At 40.3% G+C, this 17,400-nt stretch overlaps 1 protein-coding gene across 1 annotated transcript in view; it reads right to left on the reverse strand.

The window, feature by feature from the left end:
- Positions 1-17,400, reverse strand: part of VWA8 (von Willebrand factor A domain containing 8) — a 668,510-nt gene that overhangs the window by 321,487 nt on the left and 329,623 nt on the right. Inside the window, exon 22 of the mRNA XM_082247613.1 lies at positions 5,484-5,560. Within this exon, the coding sequence (XP_082103739.1) occupies positions 5,484-5,560 (77 nt within the window). The remainder of the gene's footprint in view (positions 1-5,483; positions 5,561-17,400) is intronic.

Raw genomic sequence — 17,400 nt, forward strand, 5'->3', positions numbered from 1 at the left:
CAGCTCTGTCTCCGCACACAGCGCAGAGACAGAGCTGACATCCGCCTGCTCAGCGGGGGAGTCGGCAGATCGATCCCCTGCTAAGAAAAACTGAGTCCGCCGACGGATCGCCAGGTGTGAAAGGGGCCTTAAAGAATATCAGTGAGCCCTCATTTCAAGTTAGCAATTGTATTTAAATGTTTCTGTTTTTAGTAAACGCTGCAAGAAATCCAGATATGTTTACTCAATACATTATGAGCCATATAAACCAGTTTATCCTGACAAAAACCATGGAAAACCAAGAGTCATGGCTTTATTATTTGCCTCACCAAGTATTATATAATGCAAAGACCCCACAATCACACTTCTGTCAGCAGTAAGATTAGGTGCCTATGCAGCTTCCAACATATATGACTTTTTGTTTGTAAAGCCCCCTTTCCAGTTATTCTCACCTACTTGTGCCCCATTGCAGCCCTTTCATTTGCTGCAGCCAACAATCAAATTGCATGATAAGGGGATGTGTGATGTCACTCTCATGGTCATGTGACAGTACTCAAGATGTGCTGCTAGACCAAGGTACTGCCACCTGGAATCAGGTCATCCTGGGAAGCACCTGGTAATATTATCAGCTTCGATAGGGGCATGAACAATGAGGGGTTGAGGATGGGCATTTTACAAACACACTATCTCCCTGCTTTAAAGGGAGGTAATTAAATAGTTAGACAATGTTTAATATCAGTGCAACATTACTATCTCATGCATAGAACATAATACAGTGTGAAAATTAATTATTTGATCTTCTGCAGATTTTGTAAGTTTGACCACTTACAAAGAAATGAAGGGACTAAAATTGTTAATTATAGGTGTATTTTAAATGATAGAGACAGGATATCAACCACAAATCCAGAAAAAAACACAATATAAATGTTATGAATTGAGCTGCAGTTCAGTGAGTAAAATAGGTATTTGGTCCCCTATGAACCAACAATAATTCTGGCTCCCACAGACTGGCTATAGTATGTGCTCATATGGTACACAGATTAGTCCTGCCAATTTAAGAAGGTGCTCCTAATGACAACTCATTATGTGTATAAAAGACACCTGTCCACAGAATCTCTTTCTTCCCTTCAAAACTCACCATCATGGGCAAGACCAAAGAGCTGTTAAAGGACGTCAAGGACAAGATTATAGACATGCACAAGGCTGGAATGGGCTACAAGACCATTAGCAAGAACCTTTGTGACAACTGTTGGAGTGATTTTTTGCAAATGTAAGAAATACAAAATAACTATTAATCGCCTTCGGCCTGGAGCTCCATGCAAGATTTCACCTCATGGGGTAAAGATGATAGTGAGAAAAGTGAGGGATCAGCCCAGAACTACACGAGAAAAGCTTGTGAATGATCTCAAGGCAGTTGGGACCACAGTCACCAAAAAAACCCCTGGTAGCACAATACGTCACCATGGATAAAAATCCTGCACCCGCAAGGTCCCCCCTCCTCAAAAAGGCACATGTACAGGCCAGTCAAAAGTTTGCCAAAGAATATCTAAATTATTCAGAAAAGGATTTTTAGAAAGAGCTGTGGTCAAATGAGACCAAAATTGAGCTCTTTGGCAATTAACTCGACTCACTGCGTTTGGAGGAAAAAAATGCAGACTATGACCCTAAGAACACCATCTCTACAGTCAAGCACTCGGGTGCAAACATTGTGTTTTGGGGCTGTTTCTCTGCTAAAGGTACAGGTCGATTTTGCTGCATTGAGAGGCCAATGGACGGGGCCATGTATTGTAAAAGTTTGTATGAGAACCTTCTTCCCTCAGCCATACCACTGAAGATGGGTCATGGTTGGGTCTTCCAGGATGACAAGGACCCAAAACATACAGCCAAGGCAACAAAGGAATGGCTCAAGAAGAAGCACATTAAGGTCATAGAGTAGCCCAGCCAGTCTCCAGACCAGTATCCTATAAAAAATAATGTATGGAGGGAGCTGAAACTTTGAGTTTTCCAAGCGACATTCAAGAAACCTTAAGGATTTAGAGAAGATCTGTAGAGAAGAGTGGAAAAAATCCATCCTGAGATGTGTGCAAACCTGATAACCAACAACAATAAACGTCTTACCTCTGCGCTTGCCAACAAGGGTTTCTCCACCAAGTAGTAAGTCATGTTTTGTGTATAAAGAAAAGTGCGCTGGATCGGGTAAGTGAAAAAGCTGCAACCTTAGAACCAATAGGTGATACGAAATAAAAAAGAAAATCAGGTGCGCTAAATTCACATGTGTCACACGCCAAGAATTGGGTGTGACACTATATTAAGTGACCACCCAAACTCTGTAGTGTGTACCTGGGTTGATGTTCACTAAGAGGGTATATAGTATGACCACGTACCCTGGTGCTGGCAAATGATGGGTGATGAATAAAATATTGGTGCATCAATGTGATAATAGCAACATAATCAATTGTGCTCACAAATCATACAAAGGAAATAAAGTCCAATAATCCAGTGTGGACCACCTGAGGTGTATATGAACACCTGGGGGTGCAAAAGTCCCAAATCCCACACAAATAGTGATACAATCCACAGGGTGTGTATGGGCTAAATCTGTGAGGGTGCAATGGTTCCACCACCTTATGGGGATTAGCCTCTTACCATGTGAAAGAGGTCAAGGGCGGATAGTCAACCCAGTGATGTCCTAGGGGTCCCGGGGGTCACCTTGGGATGTGCAGACAAAAGTAGCCTCTTACCAGATCACTCAATGTATGGGCAAATTGTCTCACTCTTGATAGTATGTCCCAATCCCGGTCCTCTGTCTTTCTGTGAATTCTCTCTATTGTCCCGAATGGAGGCTTCAACTTGTGGCTCATTAAAATAAATCAGACCATAGTGCAGTACCTTGGGTGGTTTTATTAACAAAAGTAAATGCACTTAGATTTAGACGGTCCGTTTCCGAAACACAAAAACCAATTCCAATAATAGAGAGGCCGTGGCCGCCTGCAGTGCGGTCCGGCAACTAACGATGACGATGCAGCGCTCCTCTCTGACGCGTTTCCACTCAAGTCATGTTTTGCTTGGGGATTCAATTCTTATTTTACTCACTGAACTGCAACTCAATGTATCACATGTTTTTTATGGCTTTTTGGTTGATATTCTGTCTCTATCATTTAAAATACATATATGATAAAAGTTACAGACCCTTAATTTCTTTGTAAGTGAGCAAACTTACAAAATCTCCAAGGGATCAAATAATTATTTTCCACACTGTATGTGGAGATACAATAACTAATAATTTGTATTTCCCTGTGTCAATAATGCAAGTCTTGTATTGTCCCGGCATTACATATAAAAGATAGAAATACGAATTAATATTGAATGAGTACACAATTTTGACAATGTGCAATAGGCTATTTATGATGCAGGTTGGAAAATGACATGTTTGACAGGCAGATATTGGATAGAGTTTTCTTCTGCATTATAGTATCTTTGCTATTGTTTATCACTGACACTTTTGTTTATAGAGCAAGAAAGCTAGCAGGAATATGTTCCTTCAAAAATAAATAATTGTTGCAATTTGTAAAACATATGAAGAAATGTGATGATATTTAATTCATTATTGGGAATCTGTTACAAAAGAAAACCACATGTATGGAAGGAGTGTTATGTAAGCAGCAATCCGTTCACTTGCATGCTATATACAACTTTTTAAACAGTAAATCTAAACCTTACTGAGTCATTGTCCTAGAAACTGTATGCCTTGCACAAATCAGGGACTCAATACTTATATCCGAGCTTAAATAAAACGTATGTTGCTTTGTGACAGACTCCCTACTGCAATAGTCATGTACTTTCCATAACCATTTTTTTTTTAATTCATTGAATCAGTCATATTTATTGTATGTTTTAAAAAGCTGCTATAATCCAAAACAAAAAATCTATGCATGATATAAAGAATGCTATTAATGCTGATCGAAACTGTGTCAGTGGTAATTTCCATACACCCACTAAAAGAATACATTTATTATGTCCCTTTCTGTGCATTCTACAGCTCCTGTATGCTGTGCTTCGGCTCAGCGCCCTGGGGAACCCCAAGTTGGCTTTCTACAAGGGCTCAAAACCATAGAGACCTGACAGGCGTTCTCAATTTCTTAGGATTATTATAGGTTTAAGGGAAATTATTTTAATTTCTCTGTCTTCACAACAGCTTAAAGTGGTTGTAAAACCAGTGAAGTGACTGGCCTCAGGTGATAACACAGAGATTACACAAATCCTCCTACATAAGTTGCACCTGTTTATCTGCAGTCTTTACCTCTCTACATGTGTTCAACGTTTAGACTTTATAAAGCTTGTCTGAGCGGTCAGAAAAAAAGGGGGCAGAGAGCTGATGTTACACTCTGCAGAGCTCACTGAGGAGAGCCCTAAGAGCTAATTGGAGGGAAGGGACAAGTACCCTTCACGAAGCACACAGGAACAGTGCTAAGGCTGTCAATCAACTGGAGATTCCTCCCTGTCACTTTTTTTCTCTTAGGGTCAGGAAAACTTGTCAGAAGTAATTTATGCTGAAAGCAGGAGGAACAAAACAGCAGACAAAAATTAAACTTAAGCCACCATAAAAGGTTTTAACTCTGCCGGTCTCTTGCTCTGGTCCTGACGCCTGTCAGTGTAAAACTGTCAGAGCAGCCAGCGGTGTGCCTCCTTTCCTTTCTGCTCATACACTGAGACAATCGGAGGAAGCAGCTTGGGCTCCAAACAAGACATTCAGCTGATGATCCAGGAGGTCTGGCTGTGTTGGAGAAAGGCTGTCACAACTGATATTCATGATTCACAATGATATGGCTGCATACAAGTTTGAATCATGTGAGTGGTATGTTATTGTTCTTATTTGATTTTATTAAAATGTACCGCGCTATGTTGCATTTCCTTTTTGTTTATTTTGTCCTACATACGTTGTACTTGTTTATCTGCGGTCTTTTCTTCTCTACATCTATTCAAAGTCCAGAATTTATGAAGCTTGTCTGAGCTGTCAGAAAACCGGGGGCAGAGGGCTGAAATTACACACTGCAAAGCTCAGTGAGGGAAGCTCTGACAGCTTACTGGAGAAAAGGGACAAACCCCCCTTCACACAGCACACATTAACAGAGCGAAGGCTGTTCATCACAGGCTGTTTGCTGGAGATGCTCCCTCTGTCAACTTCAGGAAAACTTCAGGAAAATTTGTCAAAAATGACTAATGCAAAGAAATAGGACAGCAGACAAAAATGGCATACGTGTTCTGGACTGAGACAAGTACACACTATAGAGGGATATGTTTTGTTCATATTTCATGTCTGAGGTTTACAACCACATATAATAGATACAGTGCACATTACAGTTTGCTGTCTCTGCAACATCTACTGTACATTACAACTATTTTATTCTGCATTAAAAGCAGTTAGGCAGTTTAATGAAGTGAGATGCCAAGCTAGTGATAGCTGCTGAACATAACATAATACCCTTAGAGCCTGCTATACTCACCTGTGTAACTGTAAATATTCCCGTGGTCGATTTAATAAATGAAGAAATTGATCAACTATCTTGTTTTTTCCAACTCCCTGTTAATAAAAGAGAGAAGCTGTTACTTTTTATTTATGACCAAATGGACATTTTCAAAATGTACATACAGTATCTCACAAAAGTATGTACACCCCTCACATTTTTTGTAAATATTTTATTATATCTTTTCATGTGACAACACTGAAGAAATTACACCTTGCTACAATGTAAAGTAGTGAGTGTACAGCTTGTATAACAGTGTAAATTTGCTGTCCCTTCTAAAATAACTCAATACACAGAGATTAATGTCTAAACCGCTGCCAACAAAAGTGAGTACACCCCTAAGTGAAAATGTCCAAATTGGGCCAGATTAGCCATTTTCTCATCCCGGTTTTATGTGACTCGTTAGCGTTACAAGGTATCAGGTGTGAATGGGGAGCAGGTGTGTTAAATTTGGTGTTATTGCTCTTACTCTCTCATACTGGTCACTGGAAATTCAACATGGCACATCATGGCAAAGAACTCTCTGAGGATAAAAAAAAAGAATTGGTGTTCTACATAAAGATGGCGAACCTTGGCACCCCGGATGTTTTGGAACTACATTTCCCATGATACTCATGCACTCTGCAGTGTAGTTGAGCATCATGGGAATTGTAGTTCCAAAACAACTGGAGTGCCAAGGCTCGCCATCACTGACCTAGGCTATAAGAAGATTGCCAAGACCCTAAAACTGAGCTGCAGCATGGTGACCAACACCATACAGCAGTTTAACAGGGTTCCACTCAGAACAGGCCTCGCCATGGTCAACCAAGGGGGTTGAGCACATGTGCTCAGTGTCATTTCCAGAGGTAGTTTTTGGGAAGTAGAGGTAGGAGTGCTGCCAGCATTGCTGCAGAGGTTGAAGGGATGGGGGGTCAGCCTATCAGTGTTCAGACCATATGTAGCACACTGCATCAAATTGGTCTGCATGGCTGTCCTTCCAGAAGGAAGCCTCTTCTAAGCCATCAAACAGTTTGCTGAAGACAAGCAGACTAAACACATGGATTACTGGAACCATGTCCTGTGGTCTGATGAGACCAAGATAGACTTATTTGGTTCAGATGGTGTCAAGCGTATGTGGCAGCAACCAGATGAGGAGTAAAAAGACAAGTGTGTCCTGCCTACAGTCAAGCATGGTACTGGGAGTGTCATGGTCTGGGGCTGCATGAGTGCTTCTGACACTGGGGAGCTACAGTTCATTGAGGGAACCAAGAATGCCAACATGTATTGTGACATACTGAAGCAGAGCATGATCCCCTCCCTTTCAGAGACTGGGCCGCAGGGCAGTATTCCAACATGATAATGACCCCAAACAAACCTCCAAGAGACCACTGCCTTGCTAAAGAAGCTGAGGGTAAGGTGATGGACTGGCTAAGCATGTCTCCAGACCTAAACCCTATTGAGCATCTGTGGGGCATCCTTAACCACTTTTAAAACCGGAAGGATTTGACCCCTTAATGACCAGACCCTATTTTGCAATTCGGCACTGCGTTAATTTAGCAGACAATTGTGCGGTCGTGCGATGCTGTACCTAAATGAAATTTACGTCCTTTTTTCCCACAAATAGAGCTTTCTTTTGGTGGTATTCAATCACCTGTGCGATTTTTATTTTTTGCGCTATAAACCAAAAGAAGAACAACAATTTTGAAAAAAATATATATTTTTCACATTCTGCTATATGACATTCTCAAAAAAATATTTAAAAAATCAAAATTTCTTAACATTTTAGGCCAATTTGTTTTCTGCTACATATTTTTGGTAAAAAAAAATTGGAATAAGCGTATTTTGATTGGTTTGCGCAAAAGTTACCGCGTCTACTAACTACGGGAAAGATTTATGTCATTTTTAAAGTTTTTTTTTTTTAACTAGTAATGGCGGCAATTGCGATTTTTAACTGGGGGGGCGTGGCTTCTGAAATGATCATAGAGACATATGGTCCTATATAGAAGGAGCACATGATCTCTATGATCTTCCCAGGGAGAAGGTCGGCTGTTGTAAACTCTCTCTAGGGGGAACGATCACGGGTGTCAGGCATCAATCGGAGCCGCCCAACACCCGCATATGCTTCCCTGCTGACGATCGGGGGGCGGGAGCGTGCTGCCGGCGGCGTGCGCTCGTCCCCTAGCTGCCTCCAGGCGACCTACATCATTTTTTCCTGTAGGAGCCAGCCTGCCGCAGTAAAAACAACGTAAGCAGTCGGCAAGTGGTTCAACAGAAGGTGGAGGAATTCAAGGTCTCTAACATCCGCCAGCTCCATGATGTCATCATGGAGGAGTGGAAGAGGGCTCCAGTGGCAATCTGTGAAGCTCTGGTGAACTCAATGCTTAAGAGGGTTAGAGCAGTGCTGGAAAATAATGGTGGCCACACAAACTATTGACACTTTGGACCCAATTTGGACATTGTCACTTAGGGGTGTACTCTTTTGTTGCCAGTGGTTTAGACATTAATGGCTGTGTGTTGAGTTATTTTGAGGGGACAGCAAATTTACACTGTTATACAAGCTGTACACTCACTACTTTACATTGTAGCAACATGTCATTTCTTCAGTGTTGTCTCATGAAAAGATGTAATTAAATATTTACAAAAAATGTGAGGGGTGTACTCACTTTTGTGAGATACTGTATAAGTTAAAGTGACTCTGTCAGTTCCAAAAACAAACAAAACCCAGACTGCAAAACATAGTAGAGGTCTAGGTTAAAACAAAAGGGAAAGGACAAGCGCAGTCTACATTGTGTAGTAAAAAGGTGAACAATATGTAATAATTAAAAACACACTCACAAAGGAAAGGGGGAGCTTGTGCAAAGCGGTGAAAGTCAAAGCTGCCTCTGGATCCCAGAGCCACTGTGAAATTCCCTTGCTTCAGCTGTGAGCAGGGGGGAAAAGTACAGGCTGGAGGGAGCCGCTGCTGCAGGAAGACAACTCGACAAGAGATGGAAGCTGGAGCCTGGATAGAGAGGATGCCTGACACCGCTAGGAGTGCACTGAGAGATAGGAACTCATTTCAAAGCATGTCGCTTCTTCAGTTTTACAAATATCCCCCCTGGGGTTATGCGCTGCTGGGCAGTTTCTCCTGCCCTTTGCTTTTTGTCTCGAGGTTTATGTTAACCCTAACAATGTGGTTTTTCCATTTGCTTCCTTTTAAATATACTATTGAAAATGTTTTAATATACAGTATCTTTTTGAGTGCAAAATAAAAATAGCTGTTGAACAAGGCAGAAATCCAAGGCAACCCTGTGTAATTTTTCAGTCTTTTCTCAAACAATTATATAGGCCCTGCCTGTTCTCTCTTTGAACTACAGAACACCTCTCCCTCTATTATGAAGATGAAGAAAGGGGGTGTGCTCTGTAATCTGAGCACATTTCCTGCCTTACAATGACAACGCTGCTCTTCCATAAATTGGTGGGTTAGCATTGTCACTTTAGGACAGGAATTGTGTTACCAGCGGAATGACTAGATAAACATATACAGTTGTATTCAAAATTATTAAACCCCCACTGAAATTGATTGTTTTGGCCAGTTTGACATTGATTTTAATCATTCAGTCATCCTGCTTACAATTAAATCAAAGAGGCACGTGTAGGTCAGACAAATATAACATAACATTTATAATGAAATAACCACAAATGTCTTTTATGTGCTCACATCATTATCAGTTTTATTCAACCCCCAAGTGACATTCAATCTTAGTACTTAGTACAACATCCTTTTACAGTTATAACAGCTTTGAAACGTGAAGCATAGCTTGACACAAGTGTCTTGCAGCGATCTACGGGTATCTTCGCCCATTCGTCATGGGCAAAAGCCTCCAGTTCAGTCACATTCTTAGGCTTGTGCACTGCAACTGCTTTCTTTAAGTCCCACCAGAGGTTCTCAATCGGATTTAAGTCTGGTGACTGTGATGGCCACTTCAAAATGTTCCAGCCTTTAATCTGCAACCATGCTGTAATGGACTTGGAGGTATGCTTGGGATCATTGTCCTGTTAAAGGTCCAACGTCTCCCAAGCCTCAGGTTTGTGACGGACTGCATCACATTGTCATCCAATATCTCCTGGTACTGAAGAGAATTCATGGTACCTTGCACACGCTGAAGCTTCCCTGTACCTGCAGAAGCAAAACAGCCCCAAAGCATGATTGACCCCCCCGCCATGCTTCACAGTAGGCAAGGTGTTCTTTTCGTCATAGGTCTTGTTCTTCCTCCTCCAAACATAGCGTTGATCCATGGGCCCAAACAGTTCTAATTTTGTTTCATCAGTCCACAGAACACTATCCCATAACTTCTGTGGTTTGTCCACATGACTTTTGGCATACTGCAGTCGACTCTTCTTATTCTTTGGAGACAGCAAGGGGGTGCGCCTGGGAGTTCTGGCATGGAGGACTTCATTACGCAGTGTGCGCTGTATTGTCTGAGCAGAAACTTCAGTACCCACATCTGACAAATCTTTTCTCAGTTCCTCAGCAGTCACACGGGGACTTTTCTCCACTCTACGCTTCAGGTAGCGCACAGCAGTCGAAGTCAGCATCTTCTTTCTGCCATGACCAGGTAGCGTTTCAACAGTGCCCTTTGCCTTGAATTTGAGAATGATGCTTCCTATGGTGTCTCTTGGTATGTTTAACATCTTTGCAATCTTCTTATAGCCATTGCCCTTCCTGTGAAGAGTAATCACCTCTTCTCTTGTCTTCCTGGAGCATTCTCTTGACTTCACCATGTTTGTAACCACACCAGTAAATGTCTAGAAGGAGCTGAGTATTACAGTAATTTTAAAGCTGCCTAATTGGTGCTTATTAGGCTTTATTGCTGCTCCCTGACATCCACAGGTGTTTTCAATACCTGATTGAAAACACTTCAATGAACCTCTGTTCTTCAGAGTGGTAGTCTTTAAGGGGTTGAATAATTGTGTCAATGAAGAATTCACAAAAGAAACATTTACTACTGTATTACAAAACCAATTGATGTAATTTTAGTTGCATATGGTTCTATAAATAGTCCTTGTAGGATTTCATTCTGAATACAATTACAAATGTACACTAAATTCCCTAAAACCCTTTACAGCATTGGGGGGTTGAATAATTTTGAATACAACTGTATCTAAGGACTGGTGAGCTGCAATATATTACATTTACATTTTTGGTTTTGGGTTTAACCCTGCTTACCTGTCCCACTACCCTTTCCCACTTATCTTTACTCCTACAGCACTTCTGTGAGTGTAAGGTGCTTTGTCCCTTTCTGAGCTCTGTGGTTCCTCCCATCAACCCTTACCTCACTAAAGGATACAGTGGTTATATAGACTTTAGGCTGGTAGAGGGAACTGCAGAGTCCAGCAAGGAAGGGGGAGGGGGGGCCGTATAAGGACAAGTAGGTATTACCAGTATTCCTTTAAAGACTGGGCTATGTTATTTACTTTATTTTTTTTTCCAGTGGCAACAGTTCCTTTAAAGGAAACCTTCTTAATCTAAATATAAGTGCAATCAATTATTTTTTACTTTTTTTATATACAAAGTTGCAAGTTTCTGGCTTGTGATCTTCATCTTTCAGCTTCACTACTAAATGAGTAACTGACCCACAACAAAATTGCAAGATTGCAATTTGGGACTTTTCAATGCAAGTTTTAAAGTGTACCTCCCAGTTCCCACACCTCCTTCATCATAGGTAGATATAAAACAGCACACATCAGATGTATGATCACTGTTCAGGGAAGGGATTCTCCATTCCTCAGGTCTAAGAAAAACTTTAAAATAAAATCATATACTAATCTAAGATATATAGTAATCCATACGAAAACAACATGGTATAAGGAATAGTTGATATAATACAGTAGTATTATATAAAGTGTAATCTAGCAATTCAATTTATCACAGTTAAAATACAGATATAGTTTATCATATCACAATGTCCATGTTGAGCGCATTTGTTATCTAGGCTTTAACTAGTAAAAATAACATATGATTGCCTGATCAAGAGAAGACCATATAGTACACAAAAATAACAAAGAATACATAGTCCATCATTGCTTGAGTGAGAAATGGTTCATTTAAAAAGCGGGGAAAAAACAAAGATAACAATTAAAAATATAGTTGACCTTGATCAACAATTTGTCATATTAACAGGATAAAATTAGATTGTAAGCTCTAATGAGTAGGGCCCTCTGATTCTTACTGTATTAAAGTGTATTGTAATTGTACTGTCTGCCCTCACATTGTAAAGCGCTGCCGGCACTATATAAATCCTGTATAATAATAATAATAATAATAATGATAAAAAAACATAGAATGCTTGAAGGGAGGCTGGATGGAAGCTGTGGACTAAAAAATGATATATCAGGAAAGGTTTTTCAGACCACAGTGCAGTCTTCCATCAATTCTCCAATCACTATGACAAAAATCCAGACTAAGTTGAAGTAGTAATCACAGGTCAAATCCCTCATTCTACCAACTAAACAGATTTACTAGGTGATGTCAAACAGAAATTTACTGGATCCACGAGCTCAACACCTTGAAGTAAACTACTAAGATTTGAGGATTTACCACTATCGACACAAATCTCTCAGACTCTCTATAAATAATAATAATTCAGACCAATATATATGTAATTTTATGACAAGTTTGTTTAACCACTTAAGCCCCGGAGGATTTGGCTGCTAAAGGACCAGGGGTTTTTTTGCGCTTTTTTACTGTGTGACTTTAACGGACAATTGCGCGGTCGTGCGACGCTGTACCTAAACGAATTTGACGTCCTTTTTTTCCCACAAACAGAGCTTTCTTTTGGTGGTATTTGATCACCTGTGCGATTTTTTGATCACGCGCTATAAACAAAAAAAGAGCGTAAATTTTGCAAAAATAACAATATTTTTCACATTTTTTTATATGAAATTCCCCAAAAAAAAAAGTAAAAATCAAAATTTTTTAACATTTTTCGGCCAATTTGTTTTATGCTACCTATGTTTGGTAAAAAAAATCGCAAAAAGCGTATTTTGATTGGTTTGCGCAAAAGTTATCGCGTTTACTAACAAAGGGAAAGATTTTTGTCATTTTTGGTGTTTTTTTTTTTAACGCGTAATGGCGGCGATCTGCGATTTTTTTTTCGGTACTGCGACATTGCGGCGGACAGATCGGACCCTTGACTGACATTTTTGACACTTTTGGGGTTACCAGTGACATTACTGCAGTAATCAGTGCTATACATATGCACTGTTACTGCAAAAATGACACTGGCAGGGAAGGGGTTAACTTTATTGGACAGGGAGGGGTTAAGTGTGTCCTAGGGGCGTGATTCTAACTGTGTAGGGACATTCCTATTGGTGTAAAAGCAAAGATCAACCGTTCTACATAGTAGAACGGACAGATCTTCACTTTTACACAGGGAGAACTGACAGGCAGCTTGTTTACACAAGCTGCTCTGTCTTTCTCCCTTCACAGGAGCGATCGCAGTGTGACTGGCGGACATCGAGTCCGCCGGTCACACGCACTGACTTGCCTGTGAACGAGCCGCGGCGGGCGCGCGCCCGCCCGCGATAGGCTCGCAAGTCAGTGACAGGCGAGTGACGTACCGATACGTCACTCTGCCTGGCCGGGGCTGACCGCCGCAGTATATAGTCGTGCGGCGGTCGGCAACCGGTTAACAATTATGTTTTTTATGTATATTAAGTTATTTATGAAAAAATATACTGTATATTTTTTATTTTTTCAGTTTTCATATTTTAATTTTTTTCTATAATTTTATTTATTTATTTATTAAATATATATTGTTATTGTATTTATTTTTCATCCTGCCCAGTTCAATGTACATTTTCCCCCTATTTGTTTCATTTTTTCAGACCAATGTTGGCCATATACTATAGGAAAAATCGGCAGAAATTCGGTCATTTGGACAGTTCTTTTGTTTTCAGCCAGATTGAGCCGAAGAAACTAAGGACAAGTTTGGAAATTTTCTGCCGAACGAACGATAAATTGAAAGGTTAATATGCTTCTCGTCCAAACTGTTTGCACTAAGTATATGTGAAAAACAAATAGAAAATGGATGAATTTATGTCCATTGAAAGATTTATCAGTCATTACATGATGGCACGATCGTTTGCTCTCACGGCCGAGTGTTCGTTTTTCAAATGAGTTTGAACGATTTTTCGTATAGTGTATGGCCAGCAATATAATTGTTTCATTATTTTCACCTTTATTGTATATTGTTTTTTCATTTTTACATTTCTTAGGGTCCTTTCACACGAACGATCCAATTAGTTTTTTGGGCGGACCTGATCGGATCCTCCATGCATCCTTATGGGGCAGGGGATGTCAGCGGAGACAACTCCGCTGACACACGCTGCTATCCGATTTCGATCATATCCGTGAAGATCAGGCGAATCGGATCTGATGAGAACGGACAGGCGGTCCATTCTCATCCAATTCCCCCATAGAGGAGAGCGGGGATCTGACAGCTCCCTCTCTACACACAGAGCGGAGACGGAGCTGTCATCCGCCTTCTCAGCGAGGATCAGCGGATCGATCCCAGCTGAGCAAAATAGAGTCCGCCGGCAGAGGCAGACCGTGTGAAAGGAGCCTAAATTGTTTTTTGTTTTCTCATTTCTTCTTCCTCTGTGGCTTCTGGCCATGGGGAAAGGTCCCACTCAATTTTCAATTTATGTCACTCTGTTTGCACCTATATCAGGTTCCCTAGTCAACACCCAGTCTCCCAGTGCCTAAACTCTACCCCTACATCTGTCTATTTAAAAGTCTAGGTGCGAACATCAGCCTAGATCCAGCCAGCTGTTTATTCATCTTCTACTGGTCTCATTTCTGTCTATCTTCCCATCCGTGTACAGTCATTATCCACACATCCCTATTCCATTCTTCATATATTGTGATATATTTTCCATTTCATTAATTTTGTTTTTCTGTCTTTCGTTGTTACAGTTTCCTGGCCTGATCACATGGTATACTGTATCTCTTTATTAATATTTTTGCGCAAGCTCAGGTTCACAATCTCAATTCGCTCTTTAACTCACACTACTAGCTCACTGCCCCATCCTTTCATTCAGTCATTTGGTTACATTGTACCTCCTTATTGCTACTGCTGCCCAGGCTCAGCTTTACAATTTCACACATAATACTTCTCCTTTATACTTTATTTTTCTTCCTAATATTGCTCTCTGTACACATACCTCCATACTCCTTTCAGTTCCTTCATCTGCCATATTTTTGTAACTATTTCATCTGTCCATTCCTGCACAATACTTCACAGAAGCCTTGCCAGCTCTTTGAAGTCTTAGCCTTATAACACCCCTAGCAGTTGTAATGCATCAATTTATATTCTACAGCTTCCATTCAGCCTGTTTAGGCTTTCTATGTTATTTCATTCTGATATTGCCACATATTGTCCAGGGTCAGTTGTATTCTTTATCTTCTTTTTGTCTTCATTTTTTCATAATTTATGTGTACTATATGGTCTTCCCTTGATCATGTGTTATTTCTGCTAGTAAGTCCACATAGCACTTTTGTATTTTAGCTTCTATCTACTATTCCAAACACTAATGTTATTTTGATATGGATTTGATATGGTTATTTATCCTATAAATAATACGTTTTATGTCTTTTTACATGTTATCCCTGGGGAATTCTTTTCTCCAAAATGCATTGTCTGTATTTGATAAATATTTTAAACACATTCTGCGAGATGAAAGCTTATATTAAGTGTCCTCAAACACCCAATTGCAGAGCCAGAAGATTACTATACCCAGTAGAAGATGGTCTCAAAATGTGAGCATCAGTGGAAGAATTGACGCAGGGGAGCATGCACGCTGCATCCCTGGTGGAGGGCACACTAGAACGCCTGACTGTGAACTGATCCTGGCTTCTATCCGGATTCTGCCTCTGTTTGATGTTCCTGTACCTTTCTGCCCAGCTGTTGATGACCTTTTGGCTTATGTCCTGGCTTTGCTCCTGTCCGCTGATTAAGTGTCACCGTGTTTCGGTCTCTGGTCCCTGTTCGGAGTTATATCCTACAACCAACAGCTGATGCTATATCACCCCTTTTCCCTTATGAAAAGGGAAGATAGTATATCTTCCTGGACACATACATATTACACATTTATATATTTGTAATTGCAAAGATTTTATACATTTTTTCATTTCCTTTGGAAGATATATATTTAAGCGGATCAACACACTTTATAGCAGTTAATTTAAGTTGCAGTAGTTTTAATTTATTTTATTTAATTTGTCATCTTTACAGGATACATATAGTTTATTGCACATTCATTCTGGCAGCGCAGCACTATATACCCTATAAGCATGTTTGTTATTTTAATAAAAAAAAACACAAAGCTTTAATGTCGCATAAGGCATCCATACCATTCTTTAATCAAAATACGACTAACACAGGGCTTGACAAATTTTCCTGAAATCTAGGAGCCAGCTAAAAAAGTTAGGAGCCAGTTTTTTTTTTTTTTTAAACTAACAACCAAGCTTTATTTAATAAAACGGATACTAAATTTACACATAAATACGACTAGAACCCCACTCTCCTCTAGCGCAATTGGATGAAAACAGACTGTCTGTCTCTTTCCATCCGATGCCATCTGATCCGATCCACGGGATGGATAGAAAATAGAACCACCATCCGTCTGCTTTTGGCGGACAGGATCAGATGGCGGCAGATTACTGCTCCATAGAGGAGAATGAAGGGTCCGATCAGGTCTGCCTGAAAAACTGACAGGCGGACCTGATCAGACAGCCCGTGTGAAAGGGGCCTTCGGCTGTGGCATGGCGATGAGAAAAAAAAAAAAAAAAAAAAGATTAATAAATATATATATATATATATATATATATATATATATATATATATATATATATATATAGTTATATATTTTTTTTTTTATAATAATAATTGGAAAAAATATATTTTTTTAATAATTAAAAAAAAAAAAATATATTATTTAGTTTTTACATTAAAAAAATAAATTTAAATTAATAATAAATAACCACACTCCCTGTCAAAGGTAACTAACTGGACAGGGAGATGGTAATGCATTGTGAACAAACAGTGGAAACAGTAATTACAACAGTCATTACTCCCGGCCACCACAAGAGGGCGCCAGTTCCCCATTGGAAGCCTCATCTCAAGTAGGCCGAAAAGCCGGGGCCTCAATTTTCGGACGGCCCGGAAGTCCGTGCACTCCGTGCGCGGAAGTCCATACAAAAATGACAGGACACCCTCTGCAGGGCACCCCCAGGCGCCAGGTCGCTAATTCTAGTCGCAAATGCGACCTGGCGCCCGGGTTTTGTCGAGGCCTGCACTAACATGTAAATAGAATAGCTTTATCCTGGGAATATACAGTGGGTACGGAAAGTATTCAGACCCCCTTAAATTTTTCACTCTTTGTTATATTGCAGCCATTTGCTAAAATCATTTAAGTTCATTCTTCTTCCTCATGAATGTACACATAGCACCCCATACTGACAGAAAAACACAGAATTGTTGACATTGTTGCAGATTTATTAAAAAAGAAAAACTGAAATATCACATGGTCCTAAGTATTCAGACCCTTTGCTCAGTATTTAGTAGAAGCCCCCTTTTGATCTAATACAGCCAGGAGTCTTTTTGGGAAAGATGCAACAAGTCTTTCACACCTGGATTTGGGGATCCTCTGCCATTCCTCCTTGCAGATCCTCTCCAGTTCTGTCAGGTTGGATGGTAAACGTTGGTGGACAGCCATTTTTAGGTCTCTCCAGAGATGCTCAATTGGGTTTAAGTCAGGGCTCTGGCTGGGCCATTCAAGAACAGTCACGGAGTTGTTGTGAAGCCACTCCTTCGTTATTTTAGCTGTGTGCTTAGGGTCATTGTCTTGTTGGAAGGTAAACCTTCGGCCCAGT

This window comes from Pelophylax lessonae, assembly GCF_965119305.1.
Source record: "Pelophylax lessonae genome assembly, chromosome: 2".
Classification (NCBI taxonomy): Eukaryota; Metazoa; Chordata; class Amphibia; order Anura; family Ranidae; genus Pelophylax; species Pelophylax lessonae.